Source organism: Littorina saxatilis, linkage group LG9 (assembly GCF_037325665.1).
Source record: "Littorina saxatilis isolate snail1 linkage group LG9, US_GU_Lsax_2.0, whole genome shotgun sequence".
Classification (NCBI taxonomy): Eukaryota; Metazoa; Mollusca; class Gastropoda; order Littorinimorpha; family Littorinidae; genus Littorina; species Littorina saxatilis.
Window position 1 is genome coordinate 15974449 of NC_090253.1, and position 16981 is coordinate 15991429.

Genomic DNA, 16981 nt, shown 5'->3' on the forward strand with positions numbered 1-16981 from the left:
TTTTCTTGTTACAATGTTGGTAATGTTACCAGCAATTTTAGAGAAAAGAAAGGAAAGAATCAGAGACTGGTTTCATTTCTTCTTATCAGTATTTATTTATTATTCATTTTATTTCATGTGATTTTTCTTTTGAACGGCATTATAAATCAGATCTATTTTATTTCTGCAAAATATAGTCAAAGAGATTGCTGTCTGTGCACTACATAACACCGGACGAAGATATAGATTGAAAATGGCTTGAATGCCTAAGAAAAACGAGGCTGGATGTCTAAGGGGGGACCATTATAGAGCAGTTTTTGCCACGAATTGGTCCCCCGGGGGACTACTTCAGAGGGGGCACCGGACCGGATCCTACACCGGCCCGGATTCGAACCAGCAACCTTAGGATCACAAGTCCAGTGCTCTACCACCTGAGCTACCCGAGGTTGAGAATTTATATAAAAAGAAAACACACCAGTAACCAGGTTAGGTACCGTACGTTTATATCTATAATCAATATTTCGGCACGTTACTGCCTTCTTCTTGTTCTTTTTCTTCGGGTTGAGAATTATCTTTAAACATTTTTTTGTTACAAATTCTTCGATATCACTGTATCATATCCAATCACTTACCGGTAGGTATATTGCAAGTCGTATACAAGTAATTGTTCTGTTTTTTCTTTTTTCTTTTTGCGCGAATTCAAAGCTATATTAATTTTGATTTTGGTGTAATAAACAAAGTACCTTTTGTTGATAAAAAAAAAGTGTTTTTAAGTGAACACTGTAAACCCAAAATGTTCAAATGTTGTCATGAGTTTCTTATCATCTTCCCTTCTTCTCTCTATGTGACAATGTGTTGCTGAATTGGTTGCCTGCTTTTTTTACTACTCTAATAAGGCCAAAAAGAAAAATATGTCTGTTTCCGGTAACATCGCCAAAAAAAATAGGGTCGGTCGTTTCCGGTAACATCGCCGAAAAAATAGGGTCGGTCGGTCGGTGTTTTTTTTTTTTAAACAAACTTTTTCTTACGTTTTGTTAACGTCTTTTTACGTGTTTATTATCTTTTTTAAACGCTTCTTTAGTTTACTAACAATTATTTAGCACATGTTTTTGACCTAGATATATTGAAACTAAATAAAGTATACTTGACTTCATTTTTTTTTTTGTACAAAAAGCGAAAAAAAACTTTAGGGTCGGCGCTTAAAGATAGGGTCGGTCGGGTTACCGGAAACAGACATTTTTCTTTTGGGCCTTATTAGAGTAGTAAAAAATGTGCTTAGAAAAAACCCAATACAATTGTAAAGTAACACACACACACACACACACACACACACTCAATTTCCGTTTTGACCGATTTAATTTTTCATCAATAAACTACAAACTCATTAAAATAAAAGTGGTTGTTGATAAACACACACATTAAGTAACTCCAGCCAGTAAAAAACTGAGTGATCAGTTAAATTTTGATTTATGTCAGTCGGTTCTCAAAAGAAAACATCAAAACATTTGCTAAAGTTGTTTGTGACCATTGCACGCACGAAGAAGAAGAAGAATTTTACAATTACACACATGATAAATGATGGTAAAACAAATTCATCCCTTATTTTCTTATCAATTTGTAATGTTTTTACAAAGCCGGGTGTCTCCGTTTCATGTAAATGCTTCACTTGAATTTAAACTTCACAAAAAGAAAATCATTGTCCACTTCAAGACAAACAATTTATTACATTTGCATATCAATTTGATTAAAATGCAGTACACTTTCAGCATACGTTTTAAAGCAGTTTGTTACCCCCTGAATCTTTGAAGAATAAAATAGGTTAACTAAAGCGAAACATGGTATAAAAATGCAAATGGCAGCAAAACTGAAAGTGATTCCGTAAGTTAGCATGTAAATAATGACTGGGGAAATTCCACATAGTCCTTTGTATTTCTCCAAATATGAAAGGACTGTATAAGTACAAATTTCAATATGGGCTAAAACAATTTACAAACAGATATGTGCATCTATACATGTAACCCAATTTTCTGAACAAATTAAAAAAGAACGAAATTTGGAGCACAAAACTATCATACGCAAAACACTGTATATTTGTTGTCTTTCTACTACATTTTACAATTGAGAGTAACATACCAACATGAATAATCTTTGTATTACTGTAAGCAATGAGCAACAACAAAAAACGACAGCAAAAAATATAAATGACACTGCTAAATCCCAAAAGGCATACTGATTTTTTTCCTCTCTCAGTTATCACAACATAAACAATATCGAAATCCATGACTGAGCTTATTTTAGCCCACAGCAAAAAAATGCTATTAATTAGCATCTAAAAATTCAACATAAGCAAAGTGATAATTTCCTTAATTACCATGAATTATCTGTGACAGTTAAAACACAATTAAAACACACTTTTTTTCTCTCTCTCTCACACACACACACTGGGGAAAAAACAGACTTCCAGGGATGAGGGGGGGGGGGGGATAGGAGTGGGGCGGGGAGGTGGATTGTGTTTGTTCAAGACTGAGATAAAACTTTCACGTAACCCCTGCATGGTCAACGAAGCAGCAGCTGACCCCTGTCCAACAAAGGGAAGTAAGCGCTCAAAACGCAAAAGAAAGTGAAAACTGTACAATTCTACTCTCCTGCCAGGTAAGCAAAAAACAAGCATTAAGCAGCGGACAATCCACCTTCTTCCTCCGCTGCATGATGCTTCGTACGTTCAACAAGCAAGCCTTTCTCACTTCGGGGCTAGAAGACTGATACGCTCTCACTCACCATTGCACTTAGAGCGCTAATTAATTATAGGACATTTATATAGCGCTTCCCACAGCTTCCCTTTATTCTTCAAACTTGTCAATACCTTGGAACCCCCCTTTAAAGACCCCCCATTTCAGATTTCCTCCTTTTTAGACTTCCATTTTTCAGATTTTCACTTCGTTACCTCTGTAAATTCACCTCCATTTAAAGACCCCCTCCTTTTAAGACCTGATCTTCTCACATTGCTGGAGGTCCAAAAAGGGGGTTCCCCTGAAGCACTCTTTTGTGTCACTTGGTTATATATGAACCCGAGCCAGTTTGTTTAGTTCTGCCCATTCCTTCTGTTTCCCCGTTTGCCCTGGCGCCCTCTCCCTCTGCGATTCATGGGTACTGTGATGGAGATTTGCTCATCCAGTGTAGTCACCAGGATGGTCTTGGTGGCGTCAGTGCTGGCTGCTGTTGCTGCAGAAAAAAGAAAATAATGATAAGGATATCTATATTGAACAAATTGTACTCAGTATCTTGAAATAAAGCCTCCCCCTCCCCCCCCCCCCCCCTCAAAAAAACCACACAACAATTTCAAAGAATTAGAATTTTAAAAAGATATGATTCTGCCCACTTAGTGTAAGCACTCTGTGGTGTACCGAAACATCTTCCTTGTACAGTAGAACCCTGCTTTTAAGACGCTCTAATTTAAGACTTCCTCTCTTATAAGACCTTGCTTTTTTCAGATTTTCTGGTCATAACTAGTTTTCAAATTGAATCTGACACATGCATGCACACACCAACACACTATGTCACAGAAAAGTCCCACATTTCTTACAGGCAGTAGGGGAGAGAACCCTGATGGGTTTGGAGTCCCACATGCATGCACACACTATGTCAAAGAGAAGTCCCAAACTTCTTATGGGCAGTAATGGAGAGAGCCCTGATGGGTCTGGAGCCACACACACTATGTCACAGAGAAATCCTAAACTTCGTCCGGGCAGTAGTGAAGACAGCCCTGATGGGTTTGGAGCCACACATGCACACACACACACTATGTCAAAGAAAAGTCCCAAACTTCTTACGGGCAGAAGTGGAGACAGCCCTGATGGGTTTGGAGTCCCACACGCACACACACACATACACTATGTCACAGAGAAGTCCCAAACTTCTTACGGGCAGTAGTGGAAAGAGCCCTGATGGGTTTGGAGCCACACATGCACACACACACACACTATGTCAAAGAAAAGTCCCAAACTTCGTACGGGCAGTAGTGAAGACAGCCCTGATGGGTTTGGAGCCACACATGCACACACACACATGCACACACACACACTATGTCAAAGAAAAGTCCCAAACTTCTTACGGGCAGAAGTGGAGACAGCCCTGATGGGTTTGGAGTCCCACACGCACACACACACATACACTATGTCACAGAGAAGTCCCAAACTTCTTACGGGCACTAGTGGAAAGAGCCCTGATGGGTTTGGAGCCACACATGCACACACACACACACTATGTCACAGAGAAATCCTAAACTTCGTCCGGGCAGTAGTGAAGACAGCCCTGATGGGTTTGGAGCCACACATGCACACACACACACTATGTCAAAGAAAAGTCCCAAACTTCTTACGGGCAGAAGTGGAGACAGCCCTGATGGGTTTGGAGTCCCACACGCACACACACACATACACTATGTCACAGAGAAGTCCCAAACTTCTTACGGGCACTAGTGGAAAGAGCCCTGATGGGTTTGGAGCCACACATGGTGGTCACTGTCTCTCGTCCCTGCAGCTCTGTGGTCTGGGCAGCGTCTAGCTCCGTCACGTACATCTGAACCGGTGTGGTGGCTGCCCTGGTCTGCCCCTGAAATCGGAAATTGAAAAATGTGCTGTGGATTATGCAGTTTGTCTTTCCCATCACAGAAACGTATGACGCAGTTTTTCTTTCCCATTACAGAGACATGGCTATGATTTACTTTTGTCGTCAAATTTCCCTTAATTGCCGTAAAAGTTGCGGTATAAAGCATTCCTTAATATCACCTTTTTTCTTACCAGCAACAGTTTGGCAGCTCCGTTAAATATAATATATGCAACATTTCGGTGCTTTGCAATAACTTTCAGCATTTTGCAGAATGCAGACTCGAACAACTTCTGTGCCACTCCCATTTTTATAGTTTTTTAACACGACTTTCTGAATCAAAAAACAAGAAAGGTAGGTTGTTGGAACGTTTGTTATTGACAAAACAATACATTCACTTTATATACTACCTTATAGTACATTCACAATATACTACCTTTGAGGCTTTCTTGTGGTTTTTTTATTCTGAATTTTGGAACGTTGGCAGTCTCTTTGTTTTTGGATTTGCGACTTTCTGAAGGCATCAAAATAGCTCCCTAGATTTGCAACGTCAGCCATGCAGGTTTGCAAAACAAACAAAAAACACTAAAAAAACTTACCTACGCGAATTAAGAATAAAACGACCCAAGAAAGGTAGGTTGTTGGAACGTTTGTTATTGACAAAACAATACATTTACATATTTCGACCCAACGGTATTTTAAGTGAACAGACAAACAAATATTCACACAAAACTTATCTTGATAGAATCAGTTTTCGCCCACTCGTCAGGAAGCCGAGCGAATGAATGAGTGTATGATGAAAAAAATACTAATTTTAATTAGTCTAATTTAATCCTACGTGAATTATGTTCCGAACAGTTAAACACTTCACAAAACTTTCAAAAAAATTAAATTAAAAATTGTCACATGCGACGAACAATAAAAAACGCTCGCGCTGGACCCGAGTACTCTTCAGACACACACACACACACTCTCTCTCCCTCACTCCCTCTCACACACACACACACACTACCACATCTCCATTCTAAAACACGTCACGTTCCAAATCAAAAGACGACATTCTATTTTCTTACGTCACTATTCTTGGTTTACGGTACCATTCGGCGGCTTTGCTACGAGTATGGCATAGTCTTGGTTTGCCGAGACCTTGCACCGTTCTATCAGACTGCCTGGCTGGCTGTTGCACCGCGAATTCCTCCCACCGCCAAGTCGTTTTTTTGTGGTTTATTTCGCATTTAGGTCCCAGGTAACATTATGAAGTTTTAATACGATCAATCGGACCTATTATCAAGTTAGTGTATCAACTTTTGAACGAAATGCGCCCAGTAGTTTCCCAGCAATAAGCTGTTAAGTCGAGACACACACACAGACAGATACACAATTAAAGTCTGCTGGACCCTTGTACTAGCGTACTCGGGGATAACACAAAAACTAACGTTAAAAGAAGCAACTTCCTGCAGGACTCCCTCACGAGTAAGGTCCTCTGGCTTGTTCAGCAAGAAGCACCATTTCTTCACTTTCACAAGCACTTTCTGCAAACAGACAAACATTTTTAAGTGTGCACAATAAACACAAATGCGCATCTGAACATTTTGCGTAAATATTGCATTCTCGATCTCCCACCTGCCAAACCTTATGAAACCTCCAGCGTAGCAATTTAAATTCGTTTTGGAATTTTCAACGTAGTAAATGGTGGTTTAGCGTAGCATTGTCTAAAATCTATTTGAATATCCAAAATTTGGTTTTCAAATGTCATGTGCAAGGTAAACCAAAACCTCTTATCCAAAATATTATTATCATATATTTTTGCCCTCAACCTGAGAGGAAACGAGACACATTCAACATACCGAGGAGCCTCCAGTGAAGTCGTAAAGGGTCTTGGACTTAATGTAGTTCTCTTTCTTCAGCTGTCGTTTGTTGCCAGACACAACGTAGACTTGTTCAGCATTCTCCGGGAGCGTGAAGCCCATCTCCTTGGCCACTTCCGCGACAAGGGTTCGATTCCACATGGAAACATTCTCTGCGGTGGGTGGCACCCCCCTTCCTCTGGCCCCTCGACCGCCCCTTCCACCTCCACCTCTCTGAAATCACAATTAAAAGAAAATTCTTAATTAAAAGAAATGATTAGACCAAAAAAAAAAATTGTCTGTTTAGGGTAACCCGACCGACCCTATCGATTTGGCGCCGACCCAAAAACTTTTTTTTGATTTCAAAAAAAAAAAAAAAAAAAGAGGTAAAAATGCTAAAAAGAGACATTTGGCGTTTCTTTCTCTCCCTTTCTCTCTGTTTTATTTATACGTTAGTTTTGAAACATGTATTCATCAAACATTTACACAACAAAAAAAAAACTTTACCTACCTACCGACCCTACTTTTTTTGGTCATGTTACCCTAAACAGACAATTTTTTTTTTTGGCCTTACAATGGAACCCCCCCTTTTAAGATTCTTTCTTTTTACATTTAGTCAAGTTTTGACTAAATGTTTTAACGTAGAGGGGGGAATCGAGACGAGGGTGTGGTGTATGTGTGTGTGTCTGTGTGTGTGTGTAGAGCGATTCAGACTAAACTACTGGACCGATCTTTATGAAATTTGACATGAGAGTTCCTGGGTATGATATCCTCAGACGTTTTTTTCATTTTTTTGATAAATGTCTTTGATGACGTCATATCCGGCTTTTTGTAAAAGTTGAGGCGGCACTGTCACGCTCTCATTTTTGAACCAAATTGGTTGAAATTTTGGTCAAGTAATCTCCGATGAAGCCCCGACTTGGGTATTGCATTTCAGCTTGGTGGCTTAAAAATTAATTAATGACTTTGGTCATTAAAAATCTGAAAATTGTAAAAAAAAAAAATTTTTATAAAACGATCCAAATTTACGTTTATCTTATTCTCCATCATTTTCTGATTCCAAAAACATATAAATATGTTATATTTGGATTAAAAACAAGCTCTGAAAATTAAAAATATAAAAATTATGATCAAAATTAAATTTTCCAAATCAATTTAAAAACACTTTCATCTTATTCCTTGTCGGTTCCTGATTCCAAAAACATATAGATATGATATGTTTGGATTGAAAACACGCTCAGAAAGTTAAAACGAAGAGAGGTACAGAAAAGCGTGCTATCCTTCTCAGCGCAACTACTACCCCGCTCTTCTTGTCAATTTCACTGCCTTTGCCATGAGCGGTGGACTGACGATGCTACGAGTATACGGTCTTGCTGCGTTGCATTGCGTTCAGTTTCATTCTGTGAGTTCGACAGCTACTTGACTAAATGTTGTATTTTCGCCTTACGCGACTTGTTTAGGACTTGACTTTATTAGATTTGTGGAGGTCAGAAAAGGGGGTACTACATGTACCGTAGTTCGCAACTGATGTTTGTGGTTTACATTACAGGTGTGTGTGGGCTTTTTTTACCGTGTTTTTAGAGAGATGGAGAGCAAGATCTTTCTGTATGGAATATGTATGCAGTGCTGTTGTTTTGTTATGTTTTTTCAATCCTTTTCGTGTGTGTGTGCGAGTGTGCACGTGTGGGAGAGAGAGAGAGAGAGAGAGAGACGGAGAGAATGAGAGTTTGAGACAGAGTGAGAGATCTTTATCAGTGTATGGTATGTACAACTAATTTTTTTTTAACTTTTATTCTGAGCAGAATTAGACATAATCACACCAATGTACGATAATCTTGAACTTTAATGTGTTAAATTCATAGCATATAATTCAGTGGCATTCTTTACTTATTTTTGATACAAGTCCCTGTAAACAAGCCAAAGAACATTTGTCGTGAAATTAATTGACAGATTGAGCTCCAAACTTAAGCATAATTAATTAATTTGGTTCGACGAAAATGACGTTTTCAACCAAGGGACATCATTTACACGACAGAGTTACGTCCCCTGTCGGAATTCAATAATAATTCCGTCTTTGAGTCTGACCCATGACCATGTAAATGAAATGCAATCGTACACAAAGGTACAGTTCATTCCGTGACTTCAAACGGATCTAAAAATGACTTGTTTTACTTACAAGTGCAGGTTCTGCAAATTTAGAGACTTAGATGCCTCCGAATTCTGAGCTATGAGTTGAATACACTAAAGTTCAAGATTACCCAATTAATGTACTATAACGCGTACGAGATTGCAGGCTCATTGATATGTCTGTTCAAGTCCGTGAGCGATTGAGAAAAATGGTCACTGCGGCAATGTGAGAATTGCTTCACACTGCAATCATGTTTCTACCGCATCGATCGGCTGATAAACTTTCTTTCTTTTCTTTATTTGGTGTTTAACGTCGTTTTCAACCACGAAGGTTATATCGCGACAGGGAAAGGGGGGAGATGGGATAGAGCCACTTGTTAATTGTTTCTTGTTCACAAAAGCACTAATCAAAAATTTGCTCCACAGGCTTGCAACGTAGTACAATGTAACCTTACTGGGAGAATGCAAGTTTCCAGTACAAAGGACTTAACATTTCTTACATACTGCTTGACTAAAATCTTTACAAAAATTGACTATATTCTATACAAGAAACACTTAACAAGGGTATAAAGAGAAACAGAATCCGTTAGTCGCCTCTTACGACATGCTGGGGAGCATCGGGTAAATTCTTCCCCCTAACCCGCGGGGGGTGGCTGATAAACGATAACAAATTATCACAAACAATTCATCAAATAACCTGGGCAGTGACCTATATTTAGAGGCAACCGGTACAGAAAAGAACCCAGGCAACGGTAAAAACTGAGAAAATAACAGCCAAAGCAACAGCAAAAGATCAGAAAGAATGTTAACATGTTTTTATCATCATCAATTCATGCTCACCCTGTTCCCTCCTCGTCTCGCCTCGGACACACACACACCGACCAGCAAAGTGATGAGCACGATCTTCCACATGGTAATTATTCACTTTAACGAGACACTGCTACAAAACCAGCTTCCACTCTTAATCCCTCTCGGCTGCTACTGAATCTACTAGTACTACTCTTCCTCTTTGTGCGTGATGTTTTTCTGAGATTGCAAAACCGGCGCACATTCAGTGAAGAGTGCAAAGCCTGCAAACTGGGAACCACTTTAGACTGGTCAAAACCAGCCGACGACAGTGCTTTGTGTGCAAAAGGAAAAGTCGATATCGGTTCAGCAGACCACGTGTTCAAGGCCGCTTTTGATTGGATGCTGGGAGAGAGTTTGGTGTTAGGTGCAAATGCACCGCATCAGTACATGCAGTGGAGATGTGCCTTTGCGCAAGCGTTCAACTCAGACTGAGATGCTGTGGTGAGAGAGAGGGAGAGAGAGGGAGGGTGAGAGAGAGAGATCTGTGCTGTCACATGTGTTATTTTATTTTATTTATTATTAGTGAGTATTTCTACGCACATACCCTCCCAGAGGGGAGGCTCATGGCGTTTACAATATGCCGCCGTGTGAGATGGAATTTTTTACACAATAGGCTATATCACGCATTCACATCGGCCAGTAAATCTCAAGCGTGTTAGGCGAGTATATACTTTTCACGGCCTATTATTCCAAGTCACACGGGTATTTGGTGGACATTTTTATATATGTCTATACAATTTTGCCAGGAAAGACCCTTTTGTCAATCGTGGGATCTTTAACGTGCACACCCCAATGTAGTGTACACGGGACCTCGGTTTTTCGTCTCATCCGAAAGACTAGCACTTGAACCCACCACCTAGGTTAGGAAAGGGGGGAGAAAATTGCGGCCTGACCCAGGCCTGAACACGCAACCTCTCGCTTGCGAGGCAAGTGCGTTTACCACTCGGCCACCCAGTGTGTGTGTGTGTGTGTGTGTGTGTGTGTGTGTGTGTGTGTGTGTGTGTGTGTGTTACTGACTGTGTGTGTGTGTGTGCTGTGTACGTCAATGTGTGTGTACTATGTGTCGGTTACTCGCTGTGTCAATGTGTGTGTGTGTGTGTCAGTTTGTGCGCGTCGGTTAGTCAGTGTGTGTCAGTGTGTGACGGTGTGTGTGTGTGTGTGTGTGTCGGCAGTGTGTGTGTGACTGTGTTTGTGTGTGTGTGTGTGTGTATGTGACGGTGTGTGTGTGTGTGTGTGTGTTTGTGCGCGTCATATGGTTAGTGTGTCAGTGTGTGTCCGGGTTAGTGTGTCAGCGGCTCAGTGTGACTGTGTGTGTGTGTGTGTATGTCAGTGACGGTGTGTGTGTGTGTCTTTGTGTGCGTCGGTTAGTGTGTGTGTGTATGTCAGTGACGGTGCAGTGTGTGTGTGTGTGTGTGTGTCTTTGTGTGCGTCGGTTAGTGCGGTGTGTGTGTCGGTTAGTGTGTGTGCCACGGTGTGTGTGTGTGTGTGTGTATGTGTGTGTGTATGTGACGGTGTGTGTCACAGTGTGTTCAGTTGTGCGCGTCGGTTAGTGTGTGTGTGTGTCGGTTAGTGTGTGTGTATGTGTGCAGTGTGACTGTGTGTGTGTCAGTGTGTACGATGTGTGTATGTTAGTGTGTGTGTGTGTGTCGGTTAGTCAGTTTGTGTATGTGTGTGTGTAAGTATGTGTGTGTCGATTAGTGTGTGTATGTGTGAGTGTGTGTGTGTGTCGGTTAGTGTGTGCGTGTGTGTACGCGTGTCAGTGTGTCGGTTAGTGTGTGTGTGTGTTTGTTTGTGTGTGTGCGTTGTGTGTACGCGTATGTGTTGGTATTTGTGTGTGTGTGTGTGTGTGTGCCCGGTGTGTGTGTGTGTGTGTGTGTGTGTGTGTGTACGGTGCACCTCGGGTGTAGCAGCATGTTTGTTTCTGTTTTTGCTCATGGATAAACTCAATAATGTAGCAGTTTTCCTAATCTAAATGACAATAAAGAAAGAATGATGGCTCAGATTGCTCCATTTTCCTTGTTTTAATCATGCCCCCGGACCCCCCTAAGTGCCGGCCTTTGTCTCAGTTCTAAATCACGGTTTGGGAAGGTAGTTAGGCAATTTGTTGGCTGAGGGGGGCATGGCCCCGGACCTCCCTGGGAGGTTCGGGTGCTTCGCGCCATCGATCTGTCCCTTAAAATAATTTGGAAACCCCCCGGCCTTAAAATAAAGTGATCCGCCCCTTTACAGTTTTCTGTCAGCAAATTATGAAATTTCCATTTAGACCCCGAAAGTCAGAGTATATAATCACTCCCCCTTCACACACACACACACACACACACACACACACACACACACACACACACACACACACACACAGTGTAAACTCACCTTTCCTGAACATGCTCATTGAACCGTCCTTGAACTGCTCTTTGGCTGGGGACTTGTCCTTGACCTTGACAGTCTCGTCGGCCTGCTTAAGCTTGTTGAAGGAGCACTGGTCAGCGATGTCCCCACACAGCTGGTCACTCGCGTCCACTTTCAGGAACTCGGCCAGCTGCCGGACGCACTTCACAAGATCCTGAAAAAAGGAGCCGCTTAAATTAAAACTGTACGACATCATCTCATGCAAAACCTCATGTTGACCTTAAAAATATACGACATCAACTCATGCAAAACCTCATGTCGACCTTAAAAATATACGACATCAACTCATGCAAAACCTCATGTCGACCTTAAAAATATACGACATCAACTCATGCAAAACCTCATGTTGACCTTACTAAAATATACGACATCAACTCATGCAAAACCTCATGTTGACCTTAAAAATATACGACATCAACTCATGCAAAACCTCATGTCGTCCTTAAAAATATACGACATCAACTCATGCAAAACCTCATGTTGATCTTAAAATATGTGCAGCCTTGCTGTGGCCTAACAAGTAATGTTCTAATGTCGATAATTGTCACAAAGACAAACGTTGTTCTCGAAAATCTTTGTTAAACTCCTTGTTGACGCCGGACTTTTCTCTTTAGAAGGAAAGGCCAAGAAGAGATCAGATGTCTCGGTTTGTTTCTGGCCATTATTATCGTGATTGAGACTGACAGCATTAATTTACTCTCCATACTCCTCAGTGTCTTATGACCACTGTGTCAATAGCTTCTTCTTCTTCAGCGTTCGACGATGGCTGTGTCTAGATTCTTTGGCCCGTAATGTTGACGAAGTGGGCTGTCATTTCCAGATCCTGAGTGCTGCCCCATTGCTTGGTGTGCAGCGATGTCCCTGTGGGCCAGACATGTTTCCTCTCACTGCAGTGGAGTTGGCAGGTCTGCAGGAAGTGGTCCGGTGTCTGGTCCGCCTCTCCACAATGGCACAGGGCCGACTGTCTGATGCCGATCCTGTTTTAGGTGGCTGTTTAGTCCACAGTGGCCTGTCCGGAGGCGGTGTCAATAGCAAAACGTCTCCCATGATCATAGTGTAGTTGCTTCACTCCGTTTACGGCGGAAGTTTGTTCTTTACCTAAACCTTTACAGGCTCGTATTAGTCTGTGCTGTCGATGTAAAGAGAATCCAAAAATAATGAGAATGTTTGCATGAGTGAAGACAAGATTCATTATCAGAGTAATTGTTATAGAGTGCTTCAACTTAAATAGATGTTTGAAATTCGAACTAATTCCCTTTTGTAAATCTTCCCATATCAACTCGAGTGTGACTCGCCTGTGTATGCGCTTGTGTTTATGAATAATTATGCTTGTGTGATTTAAAGGACAAGCACCATGTGTGTGTGTGTGTGTGTGTGTGTGTGTGTGTGTGTGTGTGTGTGTGTGTGTGTTATGTCAATGTGTTCGTGCGTGTTTGTTTGTATTTGTGTGTATGTGCGTGCGTGCGTGCGTGCGTGCGTGCGTGCGTGTGTGTGTGTATGTGGTTGTGTTTGTCTCAGTGTTTACTTTCTTGGCGTCTTCGTAATAGATGTTGATGACTGGTACCTCGGGGTGTTCCCTCTGCCATTGCGTCATTTCCTTTATGTGTGCAAAGTAGTCAAAGTAGGAGCCTACAAGAGATGAGACAACATTTATGATTGGCTCCGGGCCCACACAATGACTCAGAAGGAACAAAATGACAAGGTCATACAGATTGTGGCACAAAGACATGTTTGACACTGAGAATCAAACGTGGATACGGAGAGACAAAATATTCCAATAAAGACAAATGAATATTGAAAGGCCTGCTATGGAAAACATTTCGAGTACCTATTAAAACAAATATGTTGTAAAGAACTACAGGAGTGGTAGCATCATGAAATAGCTATTCTGCATGCAGGCCATCAGCGGGTATGCAACAACCTAAGTCTCACGCTTTTCCTTCCTTGCCACAACTAAAGCAAGATTGAGAAATATTGTTTTTAATGCTGCATACTTGAGAGAGACCACCCATGTCATAACTAAACGATACACTGACTCACACGTTGGTGAATTAACATGTAAATGAGGTCGTGTCAAACTATAGGGACCTTATTTTCCATTGCTCCTGATGACAAAGTCACCAAGACACACATCATTTTGGAAACACATTGCGCTTGCTGTTTTTCCCGAAAGAATTTTGAGAACTTACACGTCACGCTATACGTAACTTTTTAGAATGACGTCTTTTTACTTTGACGTCAAGTTTTTCAGAGGCTTTGAAAGAGATCGAGGTTCAATAAGATGCGTCTTCAACTTGGACGCATCGACTGCGGGACGTTTGGAGCAGATGGCACGCAAGACAGTATGTAGGATAATCAGATTGTAGTGTGGTGTGATACCAGATTTACACTCGTTGGTTTTTCAAATGTCAAAAACTACAGGACAGAGTTTCGTACAGAGCTGACAAAGACAACGGAAAGGACAAACGATTCGGGCATGCAGACAAAGAAAGACGTCGTAAAGCCGGAATGAGATGCTTCAAACGAAACAGACCGTGACGTCATTCACACATACTGAGACGTCATTCATGAGGGAAAACCTTTAGCAAAGTCGAGCACCCTTTCATCTGCAGCCGGCATGTGGAAATAGAACCACACACACAGACAAACAGACGCTTACCAGGCGATATTCCACCGTGGAGGAAGCCCCTGGCAAAGTCGGGCACCCCGATACCCTGAAACCCCTTCATCTGCAGCAGGTGGAAGTACATCGACACAGCCGCGTCCTTGGGGTTTCGAATGACGTTGACGACACGTGACCTCTTGGTGACCACCTCCTTGGGCAGATGCCGGGGGAAGAGGTGGGAGTTGATGACCCTCGGCGAGGGCACGGATTCAAAGTCCTCCATCGGGTTGAACTCGAGCATCACCATTTCTTTGGGGCGACAATCGTGCTCCGCTTTGCCCTTGGTCAGCATCTGGGTCACCTCCCACATCCAGTGGGTGCCTGGGGCAACGCCACGTCAGCATCATTTCAAGGAAATGCCCGCTCCCCTTCGTGAAAACTGTTTGCCTCACAGTCTCAGATATGACCATTATTTTACATGGGATGGGGGCTAACCATCCACCTGGTCACTTGCCAAAAATCAACCCCCTGACCGATTCATTTTTGATAAATGAATTTCCCAAAATGCGGCAGTGTGTCTTTTACGAAATTCATTCTTCAATAAAAAAAAAATAAAAAAATAAAAAATTAAATATCACTTTGCACAGAGAACACTCCGACCATTTACTTTTGGTATGTGACAAAGTCTCACAAAGGAGATACATTCATAGAGTTACAGTTACAAAGGTCTCAACTTATTAAGTCTGTAAGTGCAGTGGGTTAAGAACAATCGTTATCGTCGTCGTCGTCGTCGTCAATTTTCCTCATCACATTCAACTCCAACTTTCTTTACTTCGTGAAAGTGAACGTACAGACGGCACCTAGTTATTTCCTCTACTATTCATCATACATACCGCATTTGGGAAAGGCAGCAATGACGATATCATCCTCTCTCATAGGCATATTCCTGATGTTGCGAAGGTGGTCGGCAACCGACGTGTTAGCGATGGGGAACCTCATAAACACATCATCGTCCACAGTTACAAGACTAAACGCGCTGTCTTCGCCGTCTTTTTTCGCCAGGGAGGACTTTTCGCCGGGGGTCTTCTTCTCCGCTACACCGTCGTCTGCCATGTTTTACAGTAGGTGGATATCGTGCCTAGTTTCTCTTTGAGGGTGCTCAGTCAGTGTGTTGTTGTTTAGTTCTGAAAGAAAACCAGGAAGGATTAATTATGTCCAACGGCATCACGCACTATCGGGTAGTTTAGGCGAAGTAACATTATTTATCCTACATACGTGAGAGAGACCACCCATTACATGACAATATCATTCAAACCACACGTGTGTATATCATGTAAAGAGGTCATGTCAAGCAAGTCTGGCAGCGACCTGTTTTTCCACTGCTTATGATGCCAAAGTCACCGAGACAAACGTCATTATGGAAAAAAATTTACGCTCGCTAATTCCCCTCGATGAATTTTTAGAACTAACACGTCACGATACACTTTCCAGAGTGACGTTTCTTTGCTTTGACGAAAGAGATTGCAGGAGGTTAAGGAAGAGATCGAGGTTTCAAAAGAAGCGTCTTCTCGACTGCGGGACGTTTTGAGTAAAATACACGTAAGTACAGTATGTAGGATAAACCGAATACTATACATGGCTTGCTGTGTCGTACCAGATTTACACTCGTTGCTTTTTCAAATAGTGAACAGCTCGCTTTCGCTCGCAGTTCAATATTCAAAAAAACAACTCGTGTAAATCTGGTACGACACAGCAAGCCATGAAGTAGATCTATTCTCTATTTACACATTGACATGCTTCCATTTCTAACTTCGAGGTCGTCATCGTGGATCATTGACGCCCGACCCAAAGCTAATTGGGAGGGCGCCAATCCACGATGAAGACCGAGCAGTTTCAAATGGAAGTAGTCAATGTTATTGTAATTCAATCTGACGACGATCTCTTTCCTGCTTTCATGCGGTTGTAAACACAAGCTCCTGTGGTTGTAAACAGACAGAATTGGTTCTGTCCTGTTCACATACTACTTTCAGTCCACCTACCTGCAAGGGTCAAGTCCCAAGAAATATGTCTCTGTATTCCTATCTTATCACTCTGCTCCTTGTATTTTTTCGTTCACATACATTTTTCCCTTCTTTTTTGACGGGTTTCTGGACAGCAAACTCTAAACAATAGCCTATACAGTATTTTGATTCCAAAAGCGATCTTTGGAATTGACTGACGTAGTCCAGAAGAATGCATGCATCAACTTACGTCAGTATTCGACGCAATCACTTCGCATAACTTATGGTCTCAGTATTTCGTAGGCTTTCTACATTTCTTACTTGTAAAATGACCCTCAAAGCTAACCGAAACGAGTTGAGGTTGTATCAATACGCCTCGCCAGCAGGTGGTCATTGGCGTTTTAATGAAACAGATCCAGAACCTGTGATTGGTCAGAATGCTGCCCCAACTCATTAAAACTGAATTACCGGTATTTAATCGATGTACACTGACTAGTTAAAAAAGCCAAATTGATTGAATTACAAGATCAGTATATTACACCGTCAACTCGTTTCCCAGTTAA

At 41.7% G+C, this 16981-nt stretch overlaps 2 protein-coding genes across 2 annotated transcripts; both read right to left on the reverse strand.

Moving 5' to 3' along the window:
- Positions 1 to 1316: 1316 nt before the first annotated feature.
- On the reverse strand, positions 1317 to 9659 carry LOC138975403 (uncharacterized). Its single transcript, XM_070348074.1, has 5 exons — positions 9399 to 9659; positions 6432 to 6665; positions 6021 to 6116; positions 4449 to 4590; positions 1317 to 3201 (listed from the first exon to the last, which is right to left on the reverse strand). Exons 1-5 carry the CDS (start codon positions 9468 to 9470, stop codon positions 3062 to 3064), a joined length of 684 nt encoding a protein of 227 aa, XP_070204175.1. The 5' UTR covers positions 9471 to 9659; the 3' UTR covers positions 1317 to 3061.
- Positions 9660 to 11450: 1791 nt separating this feature from the next.
- On the reverse strand, positions 11451 to 15981 carry LOC138977109 (sulfotransferase 6B1-like). The gene is made up of 5 exons (XM_070350018.1): positions 15312 to 15981; positions 14473 to 14799; positions 13339 to 13442; positions 11765 to 11967; positions 11451 to 11475 (listed from the first exon to the last, which is right to left on the reverse strand). The coding sequence occupies exons 1-5, from the start codon at positions 15529 to 15531 to the stop codon at positions 11451 to 11453; spliced, it is 879 nt and encodes a 292-aa protein (XP_070206119.1). The 5' UTR covers positions 15532 to 15981.
- Between the last annotated feature and the right edge of the window lie 1000 nt (positions 15982 to 16981).